General features: G+C 37.7%; 1 protein-coding gene across 1 annotated transcript; it reads left to right on the top strand.

Annotated features, from left to right (window-relative positions):
* Positions 1-4,944: 4,944 nt before the first annotated feature.
* CAT (catalase) lies at positions 4,945-26,379 on the top strand. Its single transcript, XM_069804175.1, has 13 exons — positions 4,945-5,237; positions 10,355-10,526; positions 11,551-11,661; positions 13,107-13,237; positions 14,187-14,291; positions 15,351-15,476; positions 16,863-17,054; positions 17,984-18,136; positions 19,302-19,440; positions 21,932-22,062; positions 22,718-22,825; positions 23,448-23,534; positions 23,996-26,379. The coding sequence occupies exons 1-13, from the start codon at positions 5,172-5,174 to the stop codon at positions 24,059-24,061; spliced, it is 1,587 nt and encodes a 528-aa protein (XP_069660276.1). The 5' UTR covers positions 4,945-5,171; the 3' UTR covers positions 24,062-26,379.
* The last annotated feature ends 7 nt before the right edge of the window (positions 26,380-26,386 follow it).

Here is a 26,386-nt window from a genome sequence, read left to right on the forward strand (position 1 = left end):
CTCTCTATGAAAATTAATAAATTATTGCAAAACATGAATATAGATGAATGAAATTCTCTTTTTGGTAAAGATACTGCAAAATTTATTTTACTCTAGGACTGGTGTATCCATTGACATTTGCTAACCACATACACTATTAAAGTTTGAAGACATGTCTGCTCCAGAATCACTGAAGTCTTTATCATCTATGGAGAATGAAAGAAGCAGAGGAAAAGAAAAACTTGTTGTTTGAAACATATAAACTATTATTATTCTAACACACTTTTCTATCTCTGAGGTTAGTCTTTTTCTCTAGTGGTTTAAATAAAGACCTTGCCCTAATAACTACAGCAGAGGATGGTGGAAAATTTCAAACACAAAAAAGAGGTTTCCTATCTGCCTTTTCCTGATTTTCTTCTGCATGTGTTTTCTCAGAAGTCCACGTTTTCTCTCTGCTATGCATCTCAGTGTCTCACGCCGTCAGCTGACAGCCCAGTATACATGGGCTATTTTCCATAAAAGCCAGCTTTTACTTCCTGCCTGCTTACCCTTTCCACTAGTATCATTCTCTCAATAATCCCTTAAAGGCCACCTCTTCTGAAGATGTTATATTTCACAGCGTTTTCAGTGTTTTCCATTAGATCTGATGACTACATATCAAAGACTACATATAACGCAAGTTACTGAATGATAAACTTACTATCATGATAGTTTAACCAGTAAAATGTTTTCAGACATAACTTCCAGAGCATATACAGAGATCCCCAGTTTACTGCTACCTATCTCACATTCCATCTCTCCTTCTCACCATGTACTATGCCTAACACCTTAGTACCTGTCACCCAGATGCTGGCTGGCCTTTAATAGCATGGACTTCATGTCTATCTAATTGCAAGTTTGACATATAAAATTGTTTTGGGTGTGTATTGTCACTTTGGAATCAAGACAGACAATACGTTCCATTTACTGTATTACGATGGACATCAATCTGTCTTTTTTTTAAATATTTCTCTGTTTTTCTAAAATATAATAGCAACATTTTTCTTCTGACTGTACTTGCCATACCTACCCTTCAATCCTCTGTCATGTAAGTGAACAGTTAAGTAGTAGTATATGTTCCTCTTTCCGTGCTTTTTCTGTGCCCTGATGCTTACATCAGACATGACAGCAAAAGGATCTGTGGAAAAATCATTTGTAGAGCTTCCTGAAGTACTGTAAATATCCCAAGGATGGATATTTATAACAAGGCCAATTATTATTTCAAGTCTTGAAAACAGTTTCATTATATTACTTCATAGTTGGAGTACATGCAGTAGATGAATTTGTTTCGTCACTGAAAATATATTCAATAATATCAATTATATTTTTATTACAAGAGCCTAAAGCAGAGTCTTTTTTTTTTTCTTTCTGACCTTAATCCTTGTGGCACAGGTAGAAAATGTATCCAAGCCTCATCTCTAGATACACAATTTGGATACTCTGGAAGATACAAGTTTGAACACCTTTAGTAGAAGGGGGAAAAAAATAAGTCTCCCAATCCCGTGATACGTGTTCTTACCAATAATCAGTTTAATTAAAAATGAGCACACTCTGTCTCATGTTTCTCTTTCCTGATCTTTTAGAATAAAAGTTATTGGGGTCCCCATGCTCTGCGCTGAAGTTAAATGCTTTGGCTATGTAGTAAAGGCACTCTGAGTATACCTACCCAAAAGTTGTTGTAAAGAACATGGGAACATTTATGACTCTGATTAATCATAAGCAGGAGGTAGGTACCAAGTCAGCCAGCCGAGACGGCTGATACATATAGCATGAAAGCTTTAGGTGCTCATGTAACTTAGTTAGAAAAGCAACAGATATTATTGACCTTCTACTTGACTAATTCTAGATCATTCCCTTGGGTGTAACTGACTGAACTAAACGTAAACTTTACATACAGCACAATTGTGTCTGTGTGCATATATGTGAGTAAAACTGACCTTGTAGTTTGTGTTTAAACAGACTTTAAATAAATACAGAAAACAAAACACAAATGCTAAGTATTATGACTTTTAATCTCTCAAAATCTTAATTAAGGGTGAAGTGTGGTTTGGATTATGCCTCAGAAAGACACGCAGCAACATAGAACCAGTCTCCCCAGGTAAATAAAGATGATTAATTTGGAATTGTTTGAAGTTTGTTTACTTAATGCATATATAACAGGAGGTTTACGCAGACAAATAAGATGCCGCAGGAATCAAATATCAAAATAGAAGGGGGAAAAAAAGAAATAAATAAAGATACCCACAGCAAGGTACCCATGGAATTTAAACTAGTACTCATTGCTTTCTTCACTGAAAAGATAGAAGATTAAGGCAAGATGAGAGAAAAATTTCGTATTTATTTCACACTAACTTAGCTTTGTATATGACCTTTCTTATCAAACGTAGTTGCTTGGGTTTAGCAAACCTAAAGTGCAAACATTTATCAAAATACATGCCATTGATGTTGCCACCTGCTCTCCCTTGGATATTTTTTTCTTTTGGTATATTTTCTTGGCCAGTATTTAATCTCCTCTTGTTTTTTAGGCACACATACACATATGTATATACACACATATCCTTTCCTCTAGCATTACAGTTACAATAAGAAGGGTTTATGGGAAATGAAAGAGAAGCAGTTTTTGCAAGTTGCTCTTACTTTGAAACAGATTTGTGACAAGCAAGTTTATCTACACACGTTTGTTGACAGGAAGTGTTAAACTTTAAAGGAAAAGCAAACAATAACTCTTTATGAAAATGTCCACATTTCCCTCATTTTGGTGGTTAAGCAAACCAAAATAGCAATTACTTGATTTTAAAAAAATGTATGTATGCATTCCTAATATTAATTCTATAGGACTTGTCAATCAGTCTTTTCTTATGAAAAGACTTTTATAAAACAGTCATCTTAAAAAATAAAAGCTCTATGGAAGACCACCACATAAGTCTGAATGAGTACCCGAAAAGATCATTAAATGTCCTCAGAAATGGTTGATGGTGAGGCCTACAAACAGCTTGCAGAATGGGAGCTAACACCTTGAAAACAAAGTTTCTGTGGGTTAAGACCCTGTTGTGAAGCTTGGATACTTTTTTCTTTGTCTGATACTATTGAGAGTTTCTTCCTCTATACAAGGACTGCTTAGATCTTTGTGGGTTTACTCCTGTTTAACTTTACCAAGGATCTTCTCAGTGCAGTGGAAGTCTGGTACGTGGAAGTGACCAGTGGTTGCATAGAAGATGCAGTAGCAGGTGTAGTCTGATGATGTATATTTAGAATAAGAATATTAGAAACATAGGTGATCTATCTTTCTTGCTCTTCTTTATGATGTTGGTTATCATGTTGAGGAAGAAAAGATTATGAGACTTGGAGACGTGAAAGAAATGTCCCAAAAAAGGCTGAAGCAGAAAAAAGGGAGTTTGCTGTTCCACTAAGGAAAAGGAGTACCATTAGTGATATTCCCTATGTAGTACAGACCTAAATTTGGGAGTCTTAGCCCTCTAATACATAATAACACATACTAGATAAAGCAATTGTCTGACTGAAATAATGAGCTAGACTATTCTTTGTATCTGTTAAGAGAAAAAAATGTAGTCACAATCTTGCAGATAAGCATTTTCCCTGTTTCATTTCTTTCTGACAGGCTATGGGTAAACAGAACTGCTCTGCTTCATTGTTGTAATGTATTCTGTAAAGAACCATACTGGGATTCTTATGAAGAATGATTGGGGGGGGGGGGGGGCAAACCACCCCCCCCACAAAACTTGCTGGCTCAGTTTCTTTTATAAGCCAGTACTCCTGCAAAACACATTTGGGCAATTTCTGTTTGTTTGGACAGGTCTCCTATCTGCTATGATTACGCCAAATCATTGCCATTAGGGAACAGCTAATAAGAGGAAAGGTATATATATTCTAGTTTTCTAATACATAGTTTTCTAGCATGTATATGTAGTCTTATCCACCTGTCTGAGTCCAAGAACCCCATACAGAAGTATGTGCCATGAAGGGCAAGTCCACAGAATAACTGGTAGATACAGATCTTCACCTACCTTTCAAGTTCCCAATGTCATGTAAACTAATAGTTTAAGATAGATTATTCCTGTTGCTGAAAGGTTTTTGCCTCAGAAATAGGAAAAATAACCGTCTGTTAACCACTTTTATCACCTGTCACTCATCCTTTAGGCACAAAGCCAGATGACCTCCCCCAGAGTGATGGATGTTACAGCACAAGGGATGGACCTGTGGGCTGTAGTGCAGAAAACTCAGCACACAGACGGCGCTTTAAGGAGCAGAACTCCAGCTGCCTAACGGGAGAACTGTATTTAGCTCATTATTTGTCGGTATAACCCAGGGAGTTTTATTATTATTCTTAACCAGAAGTGGATGGGGTTTAGGTTACAAATTCAGGCCTCCAAAAAAATACTGTTTACGATCGGGCACATATGAATTATGACCAATGTTAATGTACCACCTGTGCCTCATTTGAGGTACAGATAGAAGAACGAACATTTAACTATACACTTGGTCACTTTGATTTTGCAATTTAAAACATATTTTCCCCCTTAAACAAACCCTGCCTCTGAAACTCCCGAAGTAATTGCAGTTTTCGCAGTGCCCTCATCCTGTAATTTCCTACGCCGCGAAATAACTTCTCCCCCATCCGCAGCTTCAGAAAGTTCCGACATCTCAAAACTGAAAACACGCACCAAAAATCAAGTGATTTACACACCTCCGCGCAGCTAATCACACACACTCAAACCCCAGTAACGAGGAAACGCTGACAACCCCGCGCTCCCCTCACGCCGTCCCCCTCAAGCTGAGGCGACCTGTTGCCGCCGGCACCCGCCTCCCGCCTTCACAAGGCCTGATTGACGCTCCTCTCACCCATTCGCAGCTGGCGCTGCCCGCTGGGCGCAGAGCTATTGGCCGAGGAGGTAGCGGGGGGCGGGCGCAGCGTTGTGGGAGGGAGGGGGGTGGAAGCCGTAGGTGCGGTAACTCCCGCTACCTCCAGCTGCTGCTGCAGGGCGCGGGGCGGCGGCGGTTCCCTACGGGGTGACCTCTCCGGTGCTGTCTCCTCGCTGGTTAGCGATCACGGTCCCGCCGGGCCACCCCGCTTTTGCTTCTCTTCTCCCCACCTCACCCTTCCAGCCTTTTGGGGGGTCGCCTAAGCTTGCAAAATGGCTGACGGTCGGGACGACGCCTCGGATCAGCTGAAGCAGTGGCGGAGCCAGAGGGTCTCTCAGGTACCCGCCGGGGCTCCGCGGGGAGGGCCTCCCGCCGTACGGTGGGAGGTCTGAGGGGCTGCGCCCTTGGGCCCCGCTCTCCGTCCGGCCCGGCTGGCTGAGGCGGTAACGGTCCGGCCCGCTGTGGTGGTGGTGGGGGACATGGCGGAGGGACGGTGGGCCCGCGGGCGGGATTGCCCCGCTTGCGGGGAGAGGCTGGGCCCCGGTGCTGGAGGACGCAGAGCCCGGGGCGTTCCTCCGGCCTGGGTGGAAACCAGCCCGGAGGGAGCAGGGGCTTGGGGTGAAAGGGGGGGGGACGCAGGCCGGGTTATCCCGCGGGGCAGCGGCGGAGGGCGAGCGCCCCGTAAGGGGCAGCTGTGGGCTTGGTGCTGTGCCCGGGGAAACCCACGCACGGAGGGGCTGGCAGCTCCAGCTGGCCGGGAGCGACAAGGACGGTCAGCACTGCTGGCACGGCGGCCTTGTCCGCAGACTCTCCTCAGAGGCAGGAGTGGGGCTCGCCTGCGCCCCAGCGGGCAAGTCCTTGGGCAGAGATATTTTTTTTTTTTTTTTTTTTTTGGTCTGAAATCGGATATTCGCATTTTCAGTTCTGCTATGACGTTGGTAGAACCCAGTGAAAATGTAACTGGGGAATACTGTGAAAGATAAAGTACACTCAGCAGTATGTGGAGACTTGTTTGCCAGGTTGAAGTGGATTGGGGCAAGTGGTTGAGCGAAATAATGAGAACATGTAATCAACGGCATGGCACTCGGTCTTCTGAAGATGTGGAGTATACCCCAAAATATTTGGATAAAAGCATAAATACTGCAGGAGCTGATTTCCCTTCTTTATCAGATCACTGTGACAGTTTCTGCTATGTATTTTTTGGCAGAAATGTGTATTTGGCATTAAATACTTTTTCTGCTGGTTATACTAGTCAGCAGTCTTGCAAGACACCAGTGGATGCCTCAGTTCCCACCGTTTGTAGTTGTTAAGTCATCTTGGGTTGTGTTTTTTTCCCCTTGGATTTAAAAGGTACTGTACGAAACCTACCTTCAGTGATGAATTGTGACTTCATCATATTATAGTGTATTTCATAATATTTTATTTTTCTACCTTGAGTAACGCTTTTCACATGGATGTTGGCTTTTCTGTAACAAAGCAGTATTTGAATACAGGCCAAGGTTAATTTGAAGGTTGGGAGGCACCCCAAAGTCTGTGTTGCATAAGGAGTCATGAGACCTTAAGATAGAAAGTAGGGAGGACTTATTAGAATTTTAAAGTGACTTGTATATGGTGCAAAGTATCAGTAATGCCTGGAAGTATGTACTTTGATGTATGGTGTTTACAACAGCTGTGACTAAAATTCTCCTGGCTTTGTTTCCCTTCTTTCTGTCATGGCAGGTTAATGCTGTAATGAAATACATACGCAGATTCAAAAGTTGCTATCTTTTAAGGTTTCGACTGTTTGCAGCTCCCAACCATATGAACATATAGGCATCAGACAAACTCAAGTAGTATGAGAATTCTTCTTAAAACTAATGTGGTTTTTTTCTCTCCCTTCACACTGATGGGACTTGTTTTGTGTGCCCTGCATAACATTAACCTGAAACTAAAGTGAATATATCCTACCATTTTAAAAAAAGTGTTTGTACTTCTAATGTGAATGCTAGAAAGAGCCTTTCTGAAAGACTGCCTACACAAAAGAGACTGTACAGCCGTAAAGCTGTTAAACTTTTTGGTGGCTTTAGTTTCAAAAAGTTGTGGGTTTTGCTACTACTTCTAGTAGTCTTAAATGTTAGCATTATAGAATAAATGAGTTTTAGACAACAGTATAACCTGTTGGTTTGAGAAGGGCTGTATTACTTCTACAAACCATTATTCTTTGTTGCATGCATAGTTTACAAATAGTATGCATGTTTTTTTTCTACCCTTGAGGTAATCACACAGAAGGTATTATAAAAGCATAGGTGAATCAAAAGGCCTCAGAAAGTCTCCTTAAGAGTAAGGATACACTTTTTCTTGTTTTCTTCTCTTTTACCGAGCTCTTGCAAGGGCTTTGTGGAGGAGAAGGTCATAGGTGTAGGTATATGCATTATAGTCCTACCACTGCATGGTTAAACCTACTGGACTGCTTAGAATTTATGAAGAACTCTGGGATAAATGAGACTCTAATACAACATAGCTTTTGTGTTTCTCAATGGACTGAGTGAAACTTGGTCACTGCTTCAAGATGACATAAGTATTAGTGGTTTTAAAAAGTTGCTGTATGGACTGGAGGGGTCTTAAGAGCTATGTCTCATGTTAAAAAAAAAAAAAAAAAAAAAGAGTTACCAGAATCCAGTCCTCCAGTTTGCTCATCTTAAAATTATAGTAGTCAGAATTCATAAATAGTACTGAAGCTGTACACACAGTTTTTGTGTCACAGGCTGCCTTAGAGCGAGAATGAAGTGGAAGTCTCTATGTGTGCGTAGAACACCTGGGAAGGATGGAAATGTCTGTATTGAATGATAACACAAGAAGATTGGAGAGGAAAATGCAGAAGCTTAGGATTGGTGGGATCTGTTCTTTTTCATCACATTACAGCAAGCTTGCCTGTCTTAAGTCAGTATGACAGAGTCATCAATACAAAAAAAAAATCAATCAATTTATGATTAGAAAAATTAACACATTGGCTTTTATCTGTGAGAAACTTGAAGCTTTTAATCAGCAAAACTAATGAAAATAAAATAAAAATATTGGTAGTGCTGGAAGCTGGATTAAAAAAAAAAAAAGTAGTTCTCCCTAAGCAAACTCTGAAAAAAATTCTTGACCAAAAAGTTCAATTAAAAATGTTGTGATGTGTGAGCATTTTATAGTCTCATCATCTGCAAACTGTACCGTGTTCTGAGAGAGGGTTCTTCAAATCAGAGGCTTAGAGTAGGTGTCAAGGTGGGTTGCTTAAAACTGAGCAAAATATAAGGTAGGAAGCATGTGATATATGAGCAGTGGAAAGAATACTGAGAACAGTTTCTACTCTTGCATATTTCCCTTGACAAACTATAGATAGTGTTTTGATTTAAGCAGATGTTCCTTTGACTTAAGCATACTTCAAATAATGCTAAAGAGGTAACTTGTCTGTATGTTTCTGAACATCAGTTTCCTGTTTGTAACCAGATATATATTGTCTTTTTTAAATGTTTGTAAAAATTTCAGTGTGGATTAGGATTTCAAGCGTACTTAAGGAGTTGAATTTATGCATATAGCTTTGTGCTAATGAAGTGGTGAATGAAGAATAGAGAACCTAGATATTTTGGTAATCGAAGCCAGCTAGACTACTGTGTGTTGCGTATTAGTAAGAACACACTGGAAATGCAGTTATCCTGTCAAATGTCTTTCATGTGGTTATTCGTGTACCGAAGTTAAACAAAGGTGGATATAACTCTCCCTGTATACTCTGCCTCATTCAGAACTCTGGGTGTAGATGTATGAGTAATTGTTCTTTTGCCTGCCTTTGTGGGTTGCCTCTTGGAGGAAAAAAAAAAAAGCCAAACTGGAGGCTAGTCTAGCTCAGTATACTACTCCATGAGATACAGATGGGAATTTTGCCTGTTTACAGTAAATAAAACACTTAAAGCAAAACTTGGATTGTCAGTATAGAAGTTGGAACCCCATAAAGTTGCTGATACAACAATGAAGACCACCTCATCAAGGGTTATTTTTTCCTTCTCTTCACCATCCCTTCTCATTTATAGAACTTTAAAAGAAGGAGAACTAGTCGGGAGGGGATGAGTGAGTTTAATCTGGTGCGTTTCCTGTGGTTCAGGTGCATGCATGCTACTGGCAGAAGAGGTTAGGATGTTACAGATAGAGAGCCCATCTGGATGTATGTCAGTTTAGTGCAACATGTAACTGTGGATTTGGTGTTAACTGGTCACAATCTGTGACTCAGATATTTGAGCTCACCCTGTTGCAAACTTTTTTTTTTTCTTTGTACTAACTTCTATTCTGTTCTTCTAAGTCCTTTACAAGCATCGCCCTGGCTCCTAACAATAAATGTGCTCCAGGAAAAACTGGCACCTGCAACCATCAGGTGTTTGGAGCTGATGTACCTTTCTTCCTGTTTTCCATAGTACCCAGTAAAACAGGATTGTTGCCTTGGAGGAGCATATGACCCCATATGGGATGCAGCCAAAGTCTGTTCTACTGGGACTTTTTTTTTAAGCAAGTGGGAGTACACTCAATTATACAGAGTTGCTGTATACACTCCATGCTACAGAGTTCCAGCAGCTGTTTCTTGAAGTTGTCTTGGAGTGACTGTTTTTTCAGGTATAGGGTCACTCCTACAGTATGAGATGCTGCAGCTCTAAGTAGCCTATGAGAATGGTTAACTTGAATTTGTTATGGAAGGGAGGGGGAAAGGATGAGTATGGGTTATCTTGGGCAGTTTCTTTAAAGACAATAAAGGTGTTAGTAAAACAAAAAAAAAAGTTCTGGTTTGCTGTCCTTTTTACAGAACATTTATTGACAGTAGGGCTTCTTAGGGTTTTTGTTAATCTTAGTCCTTCCATGGTTCAAGAGTCTAGAATGATGATTCCTCAGGTGCTCTTGCTTATGTTATTTTCCATAGCTCTTCCAGACCAACAGTAGTCATGGGTCTACTTTTATAGTCTTTATGCTATGTGACTGTAGCTCTTTCCTTATGCCTCTGTCCCTGTACTGACATTACCTTCTTTGTCTCCTTTCTCCCTTATTACTCTCTAGCAGCTACTCCTTTTCTAGCTCTCTCTTTTCCCATCCCCTCCTGTTGAGGTGGGGGCAAACTGAACCTTAACACATGTTTTAAGGTTGACACTTCATATTTTTCTTTAAGCAAGATAGGTAGTCTTAACAAGTAATGTTTCTGAACCATGAAGAACATTCTTGGATTATACATGACTTGAACTCCCCTTCTTAAATAGCCCCAGACATAGTACTGTGATGATGTAGTTAGACATCTATATTTTCTGGAACTAGTTCCAGAATCATATGTCATTTTGCTATATACTTGTTAATATGTCCTGTGACACATAATGGTTGAACAGCCATGCACATTGTGTGGCTTAAATATAGAGGGTTTTTAATTTCTGATGTTGTGATACTGACTGTCTCTCGCTTCCAGAAACCAGATGTCTTGACCACTGGTGCTGGGAACCCTGTAGGGGATAAACTTAATATTCTGACAGTAGGGCCACGTGGACCTCTTCTTGTTCAAGATGTTGTTTTCACTGATGAGATGGCTCATTTTGACAGAGAGAGGATTCCCGAAAGAGTTGTGCATGCAAAAGGGGCAGGTATGTTTAAAAACACATACTTTTTCTCTGTTTAGAATTAGACTTTAAAAAGCTTTTGAGTTAACACGTAGATTGTGATGGATAAATTGCATTATGTTACCTACAATTTAGTATTATAGATTATAATAAATAATTCTATATCAACAACAGTGGTAAGGCCTGGTTTAAAAGAACTGAATGCCAAACTTGAAGCACTGAAAAACTGTTTAAAAAAAAAAGAGAGAGAGAAATATATATAGCCCGTAGATTTTTATTGTATTTGCTGTAATCTCTGCTTCCTCTATCTGTTCCTCCATAGTACCCTATTCCTCTGAAACGGAAGACTTACCCATCTCTATTTTAATGTCTGTTTGCATGTTATTTGATAGAGATTCTTGTCTTTGTCATCCAGTGTATCTGTCTGCCAAAGCAAGATGATGGTCTAATATTTAAATTAAAAAACCCCAAACCAACTCATTTTAAAATTTGTTATTGATCTTAGTAGGGTAGAACTGGCACCTCTGATTTTTGTTACATGTTGCCCTAGAAGAAGAAAACATGGGACTGAATTTATAATGTGAATGTACATGGGAAAAATTCCTCTGTGGGGGTGGGAAGAACTTTGTTGCTTCATCCAGCTTACAGGTAGACCAAAAATTCTGCAATACTTATAAGGATTAAAGAAATACTTGTGTTGCTCGGAGATAAATATGCAAATCTTGGCTGAAGAGCATCCATCCAAAAAGCTACAGTCTGTTATTTTGCACAGTAGAAATGAGGTCTGTATTGCTGCTAGGAACTGTTAACAAACAGTTAAGGAGGGGAGAGTGAGCACCATGCAAATAGTAGTTTGTGTTAAGTAAATTTCATTTTGTGAAAATAAATTGAGTGTTTTAGTGCATAGATATGAACTGTGTTTAAACTGGTATATTTCCATGTTTCCTTTTGACTTAAAGTTGTATGTTGGACTGCAATAGAAGAACAGATATGCTGTGAGTGGAAGGAAGGTATCTAGATCTGATATTTTGAAATTACTTTTCTTCAGGAGCCTTTGGCTATTTTGAAGTCACTCATGATATTACCCAATATTGTAAGGCAAAAGTGTTTGAACACATTGGAAAAAGAACTCCAATTGCTATACGATTCTCCACTGTTGGTAAGGCTCTAAAGCTATTGTGTATCTTCTTACGCGTGTGCCATAGTTACGCTGATAGCAATGTTTGCATTGTGGAGCACTTAATGTACTTAAGGTAGTTTGAAACGCTTCCTGCCAACCAATTCCTCTTCTGTGAATTTCATTTAAATTGTAAGACCTTAAGCAGCTTCTGCATCTTTCTGTCAGAGCTCTCTGTAGACACTTTTCCATCTGGAATGTGAGTGAAGGATAGCCTGAGCTATTTTTTTCCTGACAGAAAGCTTGCTTTGTTTCTGGATGGATCATAATCAACACTTGCATACTGCAGCTTAACACTTGAAAGTTAAGTACTTACAATCTCTTATGCTGTGGGAATGTTTTGCGGATGAATGCTGTAAAGTAAGTACTAGGCAAAGAAAAATAAACAATCTTCCATAAATAAACTCTTGTTTCTTGAAGAGCTGAATGCATAAACCAGCAAAACCTTAAATGATACTAGTTAAAACATGCATTATGATCAACATATTTTCTGATAGAAAAATGATCTTTCAAAATGTATGTGTTACTACTTTATCTGTATTTAAAAGAAGAGAAATCCTAATGAGGATTCAGTTCTGCGAGTAGTATTGGAGAGAACAAAGTAGTCCAGCAAGGCTCAAGGAGCTGCTGGGTTTGGCCTACTGGCTTTTCTCTGTGTCACCAAAACTTAAGGAGTCATGGAATGTTACATTGGGGAACGACATGCAGCTGAGTTTGGTGGACTGTGTGCTGAAGTGGGTTGTTGCATCGTTACCTTTCCTTTCCCTGCTCTGTTTGAACATGTTTCTTCCTAGCTATTCTGTAGTACACGATTTTTAATGAGAGAATGAGTGTCCTTGTTATTTCATCATGATGTTTAGCGTTAGCTGTTCCTGAATGTTTCTGGAAGGCTTTTGCTCGGGTATTGCAGTAGGCACTTTTGCTCTGGTATAAAGTTACCCATTGAAAGGACTGTTTTGAATAAAGCAGGAGGGGAATTCAAAGGGTTACAACTCTTCTATAATAAATTCCCTTTTTATTAGGCACGCTATTTAGATTGCTACCTTCCAAATGAGAGCTTTCACACTGGCATTTGATGCATAGAAACTAATATGCTTTTAGCTGATTCAGCCTTATAATCTGGTGTTGTCTCTGTTAGTGATAATGCAAATTCCACTCTTAATTGTTTCAAGTGGAAAGTACTTGGTTTTTTTCTTTCTTTTAACTGTGGCCCGAACGCTTGGGTGGGTGTCTGTTCACAGTTTGGAAACTTCCAGTGCCTGAAGTATTGTTGAAAATACACCAAAAATTCCTTGGTATAGAAAAGACTTTAATAAACCCCACCCTTTAAGATTTTATGGCATATTCTCAAGCTCTATGTTTTTATGCTTACAATTTGTATGCATTTCCTATTATAACGCTTCTATATGTTCATGTGTTTCTTCAAGCTGGAGAATCTGGGTCTGCTGATACAGTTCGTGACCCTCGAGGCTTTGCAATGAAATTCTATACAGAAGAGGGTAATTGGGATCTTGTGGGAAATAATACTCCCATCTTCTTTATTCGGGATGCAATGTTGGTGAGTAAGCACAAAAGATGACGGTACTTTGTGAAAGCGTCCAAAAGTTTTTTCACATCTTGTTCTTCCTTCACTGAGAAGCAAAAGCTGTTGTTTTGACACGTTTCAACTTTGTTGTTTGGTAGATGTTCTGAACATTTTTGACTTGAAAAGGTGTTAAATAAATAAATAAATACATTTAAGAACTAATGCTTGATTACTTATGTGGTTTCATGCCACAAATAGCGCACACATTTTTTTTGTGTTTGCTAGTGCGTAGGCCACAGCAGAATAGCCAGCAAGTACATACATTATCGTGTTTTTAACTTCAGATCTAATTAGTTTCACTGGTGTTCAAATTAGCTGTTTGACTCTGTAGACAGTTTTTCTCATTCTGAGGCTATTTGGAGGGGGGGGAAGACTTTTCACTTTAAAAGCTTCTTGCAAATTCTTTTTATTAAATCTTTTTTGTTTGTTTGTTTTTAGTATAAGTTTAACAGTACTTTGTAAGTAGAGGGGCTTTCCTTGAGTGGAGGAGTTCTGCACAGATATTTTATGGTATCTCTGTATTCATTTACGAGTCAGATATTCAGTAGAATTCAGATACACAAATTTGAAAAGATTCCTCTTACTTTATCGGTCCCAAAATGAATGAAAGCATTCTTTAGCTTTGAACAGCTTGTTTATCCTAATTGTAAGTGTTTTGCTTTAGCCTAATTTTACTGGTCTGTGAATGAATTTGGTTGCAGGAGGGGTATGACAATAGAAGATTTTTTTCAGTGATCTTACAACTTTGTCTCATCTTTCCGTGTGCTATTCCTTTCATAGTTAAGTGTATTGAAAAAAAACTGTCTTGTTTTGTTTTGTATCAGGAGTTGCTTAGTATACCCTATATAATTTGGAGGTGTTACAGAACTTTTTTTTTTTTCTCCCCCCTCCTTCCACCCTCCTCCACTTCTGGACAAATTAGTTTCCATCCTTCATCCATAGCCAAAAGAGGAACCCTCAGACTCATTTGAAGGATCCAGACATGATGTGGGACTTCTGGAGTCTTCGCCCTGAGTCTTTGCATCAAGTAAGGTTCTCCTTTGACTTTATTTTGTATGATTAAGAAAATCATGTTATGACAAGCATATATTTTTAACTATCTCTTTCTTATGTTTTATCTAGAAGCCTACATAATCTTTTAGGAACAGTAAAGGTGAAAGACCTACAATAACTTTTAAGGCTACTAGTATGTGTATCTACCCTTTTTTCTTTTAAAGAGTCTATGAAATGGGTGGGATTCTTCTGTTTTCATAATTGTATTTTATATAGGGATGAATGGGAAGTTGCTAAGTTTTCTAACACTAAAGCAGTGATGGTACTGGTGAACAGCAAAGTGTTAATGTTGGAGAACAAGAGAATACTGGGAAAATAATGCTACCACGTATAAGTTTATTTAAAGCTGTATATTGTGTAGCATATTAGATCAACTCCAAAAATGACTGGAGTTAACAGTGCATTCTAATTATTCTGAAATGTATTTGTATCTAAGAATGATATGCAAAAAAGGCTAATATAAAATTTAAAATGTAGTTGTAATTTTTCTAAAAGAAAATGAGTTCATGCAGAAGCCTTCCAGTAATTAGTAATTGGAAAAAGTACCACCACAAGCATTGTTTGTGATGATAAACATAAAAGAAAAGGAGCATTTTGAATATGTTTAAATGGTGGTATGTTTATTGCTTGAAGACTTTGAAGAACTAGTTGTTAAGGACTTCAGTGTTCAGATTTTGTCTTTAACCTGGGAAGAGTTCTTATTTATATTTGTAACTTAAATTATCCATGCTTACCTCCTCTGTGCTTACAGGGCAAATCATAACATTCTCACTAGGTTAATGTCTTCACCAAATATATCATGTGGGCATAAAACTTCACAAAGGTTTAATCCACAATTGTTCTTTGTGCAAAACCAAAGCAGTCTTATTTCATTAACACTCTTAAAACTTAAACTAGAAATTCTTCAAGGAATACATAACATTAAGATAGCTTCCATTGATGCAGATTAATGCAGTAAACGAGCTTTGTCTTGAATGGTCACTTTATCCTTGATCTGGTGAGTCCATTAATATTGTTTGATCCTTCTCTTCAGGTGTCTTTCTTGTTCAGTGATCGTGGTATTCCTGATGGTTATCGCCATATGAATGGATATGGATCACACACTTTTAAACTGGTTAATGCTAGTGGAAGAGCAGTTTATTGCAAATTCCATGTGAAGGTATTGATTTTTTTTCCAGTTATCTATTGGAAGTGTACATCATATTGGATTAAAAAAACAATTTAAACAGTTTGGTTGTCTAAAAATGTTCTGTGACTTTTCAAGTTTAATTCAGAAAAGACTTGTTAGTGCATTGACTCAATCAAAAAGGTGTGTGTGGGTTTTTTTATATTGGCTGCATGCCTTTAATAAATATGACTGACATCATTGTTCCTGCTACGACATAATAGGTATTTACTAGACTATAAAGAACTCTTCTTTGGGGAACTGTCTCTTGTTATTGGACAACTCAGTCTACTTGTGCGGTGAGCTCTGAGTATCTAGCTCAGCATTTCAGGCTCATACCATTAGGTGTTTTGTGTGTGAAGCTGTGCAAGAACTTCCTATCAGACTCCCTTGCTGTCATTCAGTGCAGATGCAAGAATCCTCTAGCCCTCTGGAAATGTATTTTATTCAGTGTGTGATATGTTCCTGTTTCATGTTCACGGCTACACAGTAGTTTGGGTTCAACAGGTGCTCCTTCAGGTAAAAGTTCTCTCAGTCTGGATCTGGTTTTTGTCCCCGTTTATCTTCTGGATATGAGCTGCATTGATCTAGTATTTTGAAGGTGACCTCAAGTGTATTGCAAAATATAAAAGCTCTGTTTCCAAGGGCTCTGAAGCTGAAGCTCACAGAACCTCACAGAACTTCCACACTTTTGTGAGAAAAAAGTCTCCAGCATATCTTGCTTGAAAACAACTTCCCTTTGAGGTTTTAAAGGCCACAGAGCTTCTTAACTCATTAGACTTTAGTGGAGGCTGGACATCTACCTTTGAAGCAAGACTTTGGAAACCATTATGTTAAACTAAGAGGGATTGTGTAGCAGCTTTTAGTGTTCAAGTTGTCAAAAGCTTATTAAAATGAGATTTTAGTTAGTGCTAAAGATGTCACAGAAATGGGGGGGGGGGGGGGAGTGTGTGTGGAAAATTGAGATTCGTGTAGAATCCAGAACTTTCAGCCCTTGGGGCTGCAACTGTTTTCTCACTTTGTTAGCATGTGATCTGTAGGAAAAGGTTGGATGATGGGACAGTGAAGGAGCACTCTGTCCTTTAAGGGGAGAAGGGAAACCTCTTTACTTGATGTGCTGCAGGGATCATACCTTCAAGTTTGATGTCTTGCGTTCTGTGGTATAGCATTACGTATTTAATTCACTTTTATCAGAGAACTAATTTTTATCTGGAAGGCAGCTGTTGAATGTGCTATTATTCTGAACCCAAATTATTGGGGATTGGAACATGGACAATCACAATCTTGGATTATAAGTTTTGTTAAAGCACATTCTTATTAATGATTTCTGTAATACTTTTTGCATTTTGTAACTGGTGCTACTGCTTTTATTGCTTTTAGACTGACCAGGGCATCAAAAATCTTTCTGTTGAAGAAGCAGGAAGATTGGCTTCTACTGATCCTGATTATGGAATACGTGATCTTTACAATGCCATTGCCAGGGGGGACTATCCGTCATGGTCTTTCTACATTCAAGTTATGACATTTGAAGAAGCAGAGAAGTTTCCATTTAATCCTTTTGATTTAACTAAGGTATCTCTGATGCTGTTGTGAATATTCACTTTCAGCTAGTTTAAGAAAGGTCATGAGATCAAAATGTAGCAAATGCCAGAACTGAGTTTATCTATAAAAAAAGTGTAACAGTTTCCGTGGAGCAGCACTGTTTTCTTACTAGTGCCTATCAATAAAGTTAGTCTGTCTTTTTTATTCTTCCCTTGTGTTTTTTAAGCGTACTCTTTATTACATGGTCATGACGAGTCAGAAACTCTGGAGATGAAATTACATTGATGTTATATCTGATGTTACTCTTCCTCAGTGAAATATGGATAGGGCTTGATTCCAGGCCTGTAGATTACAGCTGCACTGGACTTCTGAAGTGTGTTCTCAGATCATACAGTCACACCCTGAGCTCACTAGTTTGAAGTGTTGTTGATAACATAGCTTCTGACTGTTGCTCTGATTTTGTCAGACTTCCAGTTGCTGTTCCAAGGAATGGCTTGTTGAAAGACTGTAAACTTGTTTATTACTTTTTTATTCCTCTAATATTGCTCTCCCAAAATGGCTAAAGACTTTTAAACTTGAAAGTACACTTGAAAAGCTAATATGACAAAGAAAAGGCTAAACTAGTTGTATTTTGAAGTAGCTGAAAACAATCCTGCTACCAGTTCCACTGACGATATTGCATTCCTAGGCAGTTTGTCAAGTGACTGTGGGTATTTCATTTAAGTACTCAGGTGCTGAGATTATGCTGGGATGGTGAAATAAGTTGCATTAATACTCTGTATTAATTGCAAAAGACTCTTAAAATAAGACATTTCTCAATGTTTGTTAGCAAAAAATAAATTTCTTCAGTAATGTATTTTCTCAATCAAGACTTAAATCAAGCAAATGCTGCCTACTAATTATTTAAGTTGCATAATACTATAATGTTGATTTTAATGTGTGTGTGTGTTGTCTTATAGATTTGGCCACATGGTGACTACCCTCTCATCCCTGTGGGAAAGCTTGTCTTGAATAGGAATCCTGTCAATTACTTTGCAGAGGTGGAACAGATGGCATATGATCCTAGCAACATGCCACCAGGTATTGAACCTAGCCCTGATAAAATGCTGCAGGTAAGCTACAATGCACATAAGATTTTACCTCAAGAGCATTATGTTTGCTTTGCTGTTTATGAAAGCATTCCTATCCCTGTTTGTGTAGCAGCAGTAAACCTGACAGATGGAAAGCAACTATTTATTTATTTATTTAGGTGGTTGATTTTTAATGATCACCCTTTGATGTACTCATCCAAAATTTAAATACAAAGAGAACGGGAAAGAACTAAAGGAATAGAAACTCTAGAATTTAGAGGGCATCTGCAACGACTATCAACGTTGATGGGGAAATCTGTCACTCTGAGAACTATGGGATAAAACCATAGCAGCAATGCATATTTATTCATGCTTTTACAGTATAGCTTACGATTATATACTCTTAGGAGTGTGAGAGGTGGACCTCAAATGTTCTAAAATACAGATATAACTAATCCATGATATAAACCGCAGGACTATTCTCTAGAAGTAGTATCAGATTTTTTTTACAGGTCAGAATATCTGATAAGACTGGCTGCAGTAGACTATACCATCTGCAGAGTCACAGATGCTTGCATGTTATGATTTTTCAGATTAAAATCAGATTGTTGTTTCAAATGATATCTGTGGAAACAAGAAGGTATTTTGACAGTTTTAACAGGATAAACTCTTGAACCATTATGCAGTTCTTTTGTTTTGCCTCTCTTTGCACCCACAAACTTCATGGTCAGAATCAGTCTGTCTTCTTGGCATCCAGATATCGCTAGAACTGCTTCAAATTCAGTTCAGTTAATAAATAAGGGACTACCGTATTTCAGATGTAATCAATTTTTAAATCTAAGCTTGAAAATAAGTAGGAAAATATTATGTTATTCTTTAGTGATATTTAGCACAGTTACAGTCATTTTCATCTCTACATGTGTAACCATTTTCCTGCTTCGGAATAGGTTTAGCATTCTGAAATTGGTAGGAAACGCCCAGTCTGCACAAATGCAACTCAACCTGCCATTCTTCACTGGTATTCCAGCAAAGTTAGTTTGTGGCTCAGTGTCACCTTGGACATAATTTGAAGTATTCAAGAATATATATGCAAAGGAAATGGTCTTTTCCCTTTCACACTTTAACGTATAGTGCTTTGAATTGGCATATACCACTTAAGTGATCTCATTCAGCAAGTAGTAGTTAATGTTTGTGGTAAATGTTTTAGGGTCGTCTTTTCTCATATCCTGACACTCATAGACACCGTCTGGGACCTAACTATCTACAAATTCCTGTGAACTGCCCCTTCAGAGCTCGTGTGGCCAATTACCAGAGGGATGGACCAATGTGCGTTTCTGACAACCAAGGTACTAATGGAAATGTGTTTAAATATGATGATACTTAAGCATGTACTGCAGAATTCTTTTCTCTTCACGGGGGATTTAAGATATTGACTAAACAGATCACTTTATTGGATATTACTTACTGTGCTATAAGAAATGCTACTTTTTCTCCTCAACTGTTCAGTGTCTCTTGTGACTTTTTCCCCCCAACTCAAACACCACTGTATAACTTCCTGAGCTTCAGACTTGCTAGTCTGTTTTTTTTTCCTTTTATGGGGAAACTGTTCCTTACCTCTCATAATATTTGTCAACTTTTTAGTACCTTTCCTTATATTACTGGATCCTTTTTGAGTTTAGCAGGCCTCACCTGCAGTTGTTACAAATCCACCAAATGCTCTTTTCTGTAGAGTGCCCTGAATTTGTCCATGTGCCATTCCTAATACTTTCTTTCACTCAGTGCTTAGCAGCAATCAAAAAGTAATTTACTTCAAACTATTGTAAATATATTAAAGAACTGTTTTGTGATAGGTAATGACATATCTTGGAACCCATGATTGTGCATGCATAAAGTTGCATGTATTTCTGTTCCCCATGTGAATTACATTGCAAATAAAATTGTTTTCAGAAAAGCAATTTTCATCCACTGTTTTGGTATCGTGAGATTATGTGTCAGCATAAATAGCTAGCTTTGATTTTGACTAAGTTAAAGTTTACAGAGGCTAAACTGTCAATTTATTATTTGCTCCCTTTTCGGGTAACTTTATGAATGTGTTGAATAGTACTAGTCCTCACACAGATCCTTGTGGAGGGTCTACCTGATTAATTCTTCCTACTACAAAAAGTGACCTTTTATTCTTCTGTTTCCTATGTTCTTGATATGATGCTAATTGACAAGATACTGACTTTTATCCTGTTATCTCTTGTTTGAGGGATCTTGTTGAAAGCATTCTTAAATCTGAATATGTTGTATTGCCTTCATCACTCTTATTTGTGTATCCATTGTATGTCTCGTCCGTCTTGTACATGTATTCTGCTGTAAAGCATAAGCATGCTTGTGTAGATTACAGAATGCATTCTCTGTCTTTTTTTAAGACTTTAAAAGAAGCACATGGATGTTCCTTATACAACTTCAGTCTTGTGTGAAGTAGTTGATAAGTCTCTAAGTGTTTTTCAGTTTGATGTATGTAACTTCTACTTGGTACAAACAGGCTAATTTTTAATTTTGTAAACAACGGGGTGATAAAGAGGGGTGGGGTGGGGGGTTCTTGGTTCCTGAAAAGTAGAATGTTTGTCATCTTTACATACTTTTTTAGAATGGATGTATGTCTCTCTTATTAATCCAGGAAAGGAGACTTTGTTTGAATGTTTGGACAGCAGATGGGGAGTTTGTTTAACAGCATAAAAACCAAGCGAAGCTTAAGATGTATTTAAAAACTTACAAATAGGCCTTTTAAGAGAAAAGGGGTTTGCAGGAGAACACCCTCAGTCAAATGAATTCAGTAATGTGCCTAGTTTATGTTCCTTTAAAGACTTCTAGAAACATGCTTGTTAAAGGGACTTGATTGAAAAAATTCTGAAATATTAATTATTTAAAGTGAAAAAACATGCCAGAGAACTTATTTCACAGAAGTTAATTAGTACCTCTTTGTTTCTACTTCTAGGTAAAAATCTGTTCTAAAAATAAGAGGTGGCCTAAATGTCTTTGAGAAATCTGCATTTGTATTTTTTTAAACTTAAAGACTGACCTTCATCTACTCAGTCCACTTTGTTAAACTGCTTTGCTTTCTGATTTCCAAGAGATTGCAAAAGGCAAGAGTATAAATGCCAAGACTAGAGCTTTAACTTTGCCTCTGTTCAGCAGGTTATGTTCTGTCAGCATTTGCCCGGTAATGACTGTTTACACCCGAGAGTAAACAAGGATATACTTAAGCTATGTTTCATGCCAAAACACTGTATTCCTCTGGGCTATCAATTCTAATACTTGCTGAGGGAAGAGAGGGAAATGTTTGGAAAACAAGAACTTGAGAACTGCTGCTTCTGTCCAAGAACAGATAATAAGTTTCTCTTTATGCAGTTCTGTAAATTCATTATGTGTTTAAAATAAACCTGCTGCATAGTTAAGTAGTACTTCAAATATGCAGATGAAAGTGTATTTTTATGTTGCATTGGACTAAAACCTTGAATAACTTCCATGACTTTGTCTATTAAAATTGTCTGAGCAATGTTGTTGTGAGAGTGGCCAGACCTCCTTATTTCTGAAACAAATTAATTTTTTCCCCCAAAAAGCTATTGAAATTCTGTTTGCAAGTGCTGATAAGCACTGGCTTGAAGACACAGCTCCTGATAGTGAGCTGTACTTTGACAGAAAAATGCTGACAACTGTTTTTAATAAAGTGAATTATAACTGGGTAATTGATTTAGGTTCTTCTAGGCAAAGAACATTTTTTGTCTTCTGACTTAATCCAAGAGACCTGGCATCTGACTGTTTTGGTTTTGTGGGGTTGTTTGTTTTCAGGTGGTGCCCCAAACTATTATCCAAATAGTTTTACTGGTCCGGAAGATCAGCCTTTTGTAAAGGAGAGCCATATGTCTGTTTCGGGAGATGTGCAGCGCTTCAATAGTGCAAATGAAGATAATGTGACTCAGGTATGATGTATGAAAAGGCTTTATGTTGCTTGTTACATAAGATAAGTTTATAGGATGAGTTTGAAGAATATTAAGAAGAATCATTCAGACATGGCTCCTCTCTGAAGCATCTGAGATAATCTGAAGTTCAGCTCTCATGAGAGCTTGGAAGACCTCCATACAGCTTAATTGCATGAATAACTGAATTTTTGCTGACAGGACAGTTAACGAGTTCTCACAGACCTTTGCCATCCATATTCTGGGCACCAGTATCTAGAGGTTGTGACTTTGTCATCTTGCGGTTAGCATCTGCAGATATGCAAACTTAGAGTATGCATGTAATGTCGTGATGAATTCCTAAATTGGACCCCAACAGCAATATTTGTTTTCATTAATTCAATAAGCAACAGTTATTTCAAGCTAGAAATGGAAGGAGTTGTTAGCAGGTTTGCCAAAAAACAATCAAACACACGCTGCCCCCCCCCCCCCCGCCCCAATTGGTTACCTTTTGAGTTTAAGTGTTTTGAGTATTTTAAGTGTTGCCCAACTAGTAAGTGAAAGCTATTCTTTTTCAGTAATAATGAATCCTAGAAGTCTAGTAAGTATTATTGGCTGCTACAGGTAGAATGACTTGCTTTGGGGAATTTCAAACTAAAACTTTGTTTCCAATTGTAAGGTGCGAGAATTCTATACCAAAGTGCTGAAGGAGGATGAACGCCAAAGGCTGTGTAAAAATATTGCTGATCATCTTAAAGATGCACAACTCTTCATTCAGAAGAGAGCTGTAAGTGGCCTGCTTGGTTTTTAGCCTTTGCTCTTTATTCCAGGTTTTTTGCAGTCTAGTAACTTTGTCAAAATGGCAATATGCTTATGGAAAGGAAGATCAGGAATTCTTCTCTGAGAAGGCAACTTCTGGATTTTTCTTATGCAGGAATTCAATACAGAACACTTAAATATGTGCCTATTTGCATAATATAACATAAATAATGTATAACATGTTAAAGTCACTTTTTCCTGATGGGAAGAATGGGATCAATGTTGAACATCAAAGACGTCATTATGTGTTTAGCTTGGTGTTTTAAAAATTGGGTGACTGCCGGTGTAATATTTTGCTCTAAACAAGGAAGAGGCAGTGAGTGCCAGGGAGTGACTGGATCTTTATCCTTCCCAATAGAACTTTGTTTTAATCAGGAAAGAGGTCTATGTGAGATAATAGAAATAGTGTTTGAAGATGTTCGTAGCTACTTCCTGGCTGTCAGAATTAAAATTTTGGGAAAGGTTTTCATCTACTTCTTCCTTATGATATGTACTGCTTGCAGGCTACAGAGCAGAAAAGGTATTAAAGAACACATTTGAAGTGGAGGAAGAAGTTCTTGTTGTCTTTTCTGTTCTGTCTTCCTGTTTAGGTGAAAAACTTCACTGATGTTCATCCTGACTATGGTGCCCGTATTCAGGTTTTGCTGGACAAATACAATGCTGAAAGTGGGAAGAAGGTATGTTAATGATTTCTGTAGTTGAATTTTGACTGACTGTGAATTATTATCTTGGCTTCTTTTGTAAATCCAACTAAGTGAGAAATTGGTCTTGATTTCCATTTGGTTTAAATGGGAGAAGTTGGTGCATGTAGAATTACAAAATGAGGAAACATCACTCTAATTACATTTAATTAAATGTTGATTAACCAATGATGTACAATTACTTTGTTCCAGTTGGGGTTTTTTTTAAGGCTTCTTGAAGATAACTATATGTGATATGTGATGTGTTCAGGTTGATTCTTCAGACCAAATGATGACCCATTCTTGGTAACAAAACACTTCCACAAGCCTTTCCTGGGCTCAGTGCTTGCTGCAGAGAATATCAACATTGTTGCTTCAAGTGCTCATTTTTTTTCTGAAGTTCTGCTAACTACTTTTAATGGAACTTGTTCTGAATATTTCTTTTGTATTACTTTCAGGATATAATTAGGACATACACACAGACCACATCTCCTGTGTCTGCCAAAGAAAGATCCAACTTGTAAGGTGTGCTGCAGAGATTTCCTCTATGAATTTTGCGTCCTTACAACTGCAGAACAACCTATTGAAGATGTTCATGAATGTAGCAGACTTCCGCACAAATACAGAAGTGTTTTACAGGCTTGATTTATTAAGCTTTCAAGTGCCTGTATCTGTATTGGAAACTAGGTAACACAAGCTAACAATCCTAGTGCCTTTCAACACTAGTCCTTTACTGCTTATTAACAACATACGGTGTTTCTAAGGAAATTCATGATTAAAAGTTGTCTTCATTTCTAGAAGCAAACATAAGATGAATCAAAATACTGTTTCATTTTTTATTGTAAAACTTTCCTGGCTAAATCACACAATAGAACTTCTATAATAATACTGTGATTATCCTTATGGGTAAACTTGTTCATGTTAAAAAGTTGATGTTGCTCAGTATTTCTAATAAAATACTTATCTGTATGTATTTGTAGACACTTGCTTTGAATTTCATTTTTGACCTTCCAGAAGTAAAATGATATGTAGTAGTTTGGGTAAAATGTTGGTTATGTCTCATCCTTATGATCAAAATGAAGCTAACTAGCTATCTGAACATAGGTAAATTTTATTCCCAATATATATTTTAAGATAATCTTTGCTTAATAATGGTAGGTTGGAATATAACTGACCTAAGAGAGATAGGAGAGGATATTTTCTTATTACATACACTTTACAACAACTAACTTGTTTGCATCTTACAGTTCTTTAGGGGGGAACTGTTCTTTCTAATCTGTAAGAATTAAGTAGAAAAACATTAATTTTCCAAGAGTCTGAGGAATTAGCCTGCAAATGCATGAATATTTTTATCTTGCCAAATTCAAGCTCAAGCACTTTCAAAACTATTCCCAATAGTTCCTGAAATTCTGTTATTTTACTGCCATAATCTGATATTGCTATCTACAGATGAAGCCAGATCTAGTTTTCAGAGTTGGACTTTAATTGAAGTGGCATGTTTGTGTGAATGTGGGTATCCATAGCTAGATATACGTATAAAACCTGATTTTAGGCATGTTGTAATGTTGCCTAGTGTTTGCAATTTAGTTAATCAGTGCAAAAGATTTTGGAAGTCTTTGGATTGAAAAGTGTTCCCTATTATCCTTAGATGCAAAGGAGTTTCTTTAGCTTAGTAATATTATTTTTGTCTTCAGTCTTGGAGTATAATCAGATCTTACTAACTGGCACAGAATGGAAGTGTTTATATTTGAGAACTTAGAGCAATAATTAAATGATAATTATGGAATTTATGGACACTACCTTGGTTGAATCTTAGTAGTGGTCGCCTAAGAAAACACATTGTCAGTATCTGAGTGCTTTACTATACAAGCGTACAACAAAACCAAGGCTTAAACTACTGTTTTATAAGGGCCAAAATCCCACCTAGTATTTTTTCTTAGCTAATTATTTGGAAATTGTTACCCAGTTATGGGGTAGTTAGTGTCCAAGCTGACTGTTGGAGTTTTGAACAAAAAAATCTGTCATACCTGTTGCACATTGAAGTTAGTCCTAACAGACCAAAAGAGTTTCAGAAGTGTGCTCAGGAGGATCAGGCAATTCACCATGCATCTAAAGTCCTGGCTAGTTATCCGCCTGCTACTTCTTCCTCTTCCCTTGCCAAAGAGAAAGATAAGTGTGTATGTGTAATTAGTCCAGATCCCAGTTGCACAGCATTACTCCTCGTTTGAAATATTTGCTTTCCTTGTTTGCCTGCTGACACTGCCTCATGAGCATTTGAATTGGAAAAAGCACGAATGATGATACAAAAGATTTCAGAGCCCAGCTACTAGCTCTTAACTCAAGCAAATGTTGCACAAATGTCAAATCATAGCAGATTTTTTTTCTTTTCAATGCATTTCTGGGTCTGTGTTGAGTTGTATTTTGAATAGGAGTACTTTCTGATTTGGGATTTAAGTGTGAACTGGAATTCCAAGAAGTGATGGCAGATAAATAAAGAAGAGTAGATACTAAGAGCTATTCCATTAAATTGTAGAAAGCTACTTCTCCATCTCATTCATCTACCAATCTATTGTGAAAAATAAGCTGTGATACAGACGCAGTAAAATAATACGAACTGATAGCCTACTCTGTTCTGGGATTCAATTGGATTTTTACCTGATCAGACAGGTGGGAGCTGAAAGAGCTACATGAATGGGTGGGAATATTTCTTGCTGGAACATAGAACCCTAATGAGTTTTGGAAAAGAATAAGCAAGGCTTAATCTTTAATTTTTGTTGTGTCTGCTGAATGAATTATATTGTCTTCCTCTTTTATTTCTGAAATAAAACTGAATTTAAAAATCTCTTGGC

This window comes from Haliaeetus albicilla, chromosome 16 (assembly GCF_947461875.1).
Source record: "Haliaeetus albicilla chromosome 16, bHalAlb1.1, whole genome shotgun sequence".
NCBI lineage: Eukaryota > Metazoa > Chordata > Aves > Accipitriformes > Accipitridae > Haliaeetus > Haliaeetus albicilla.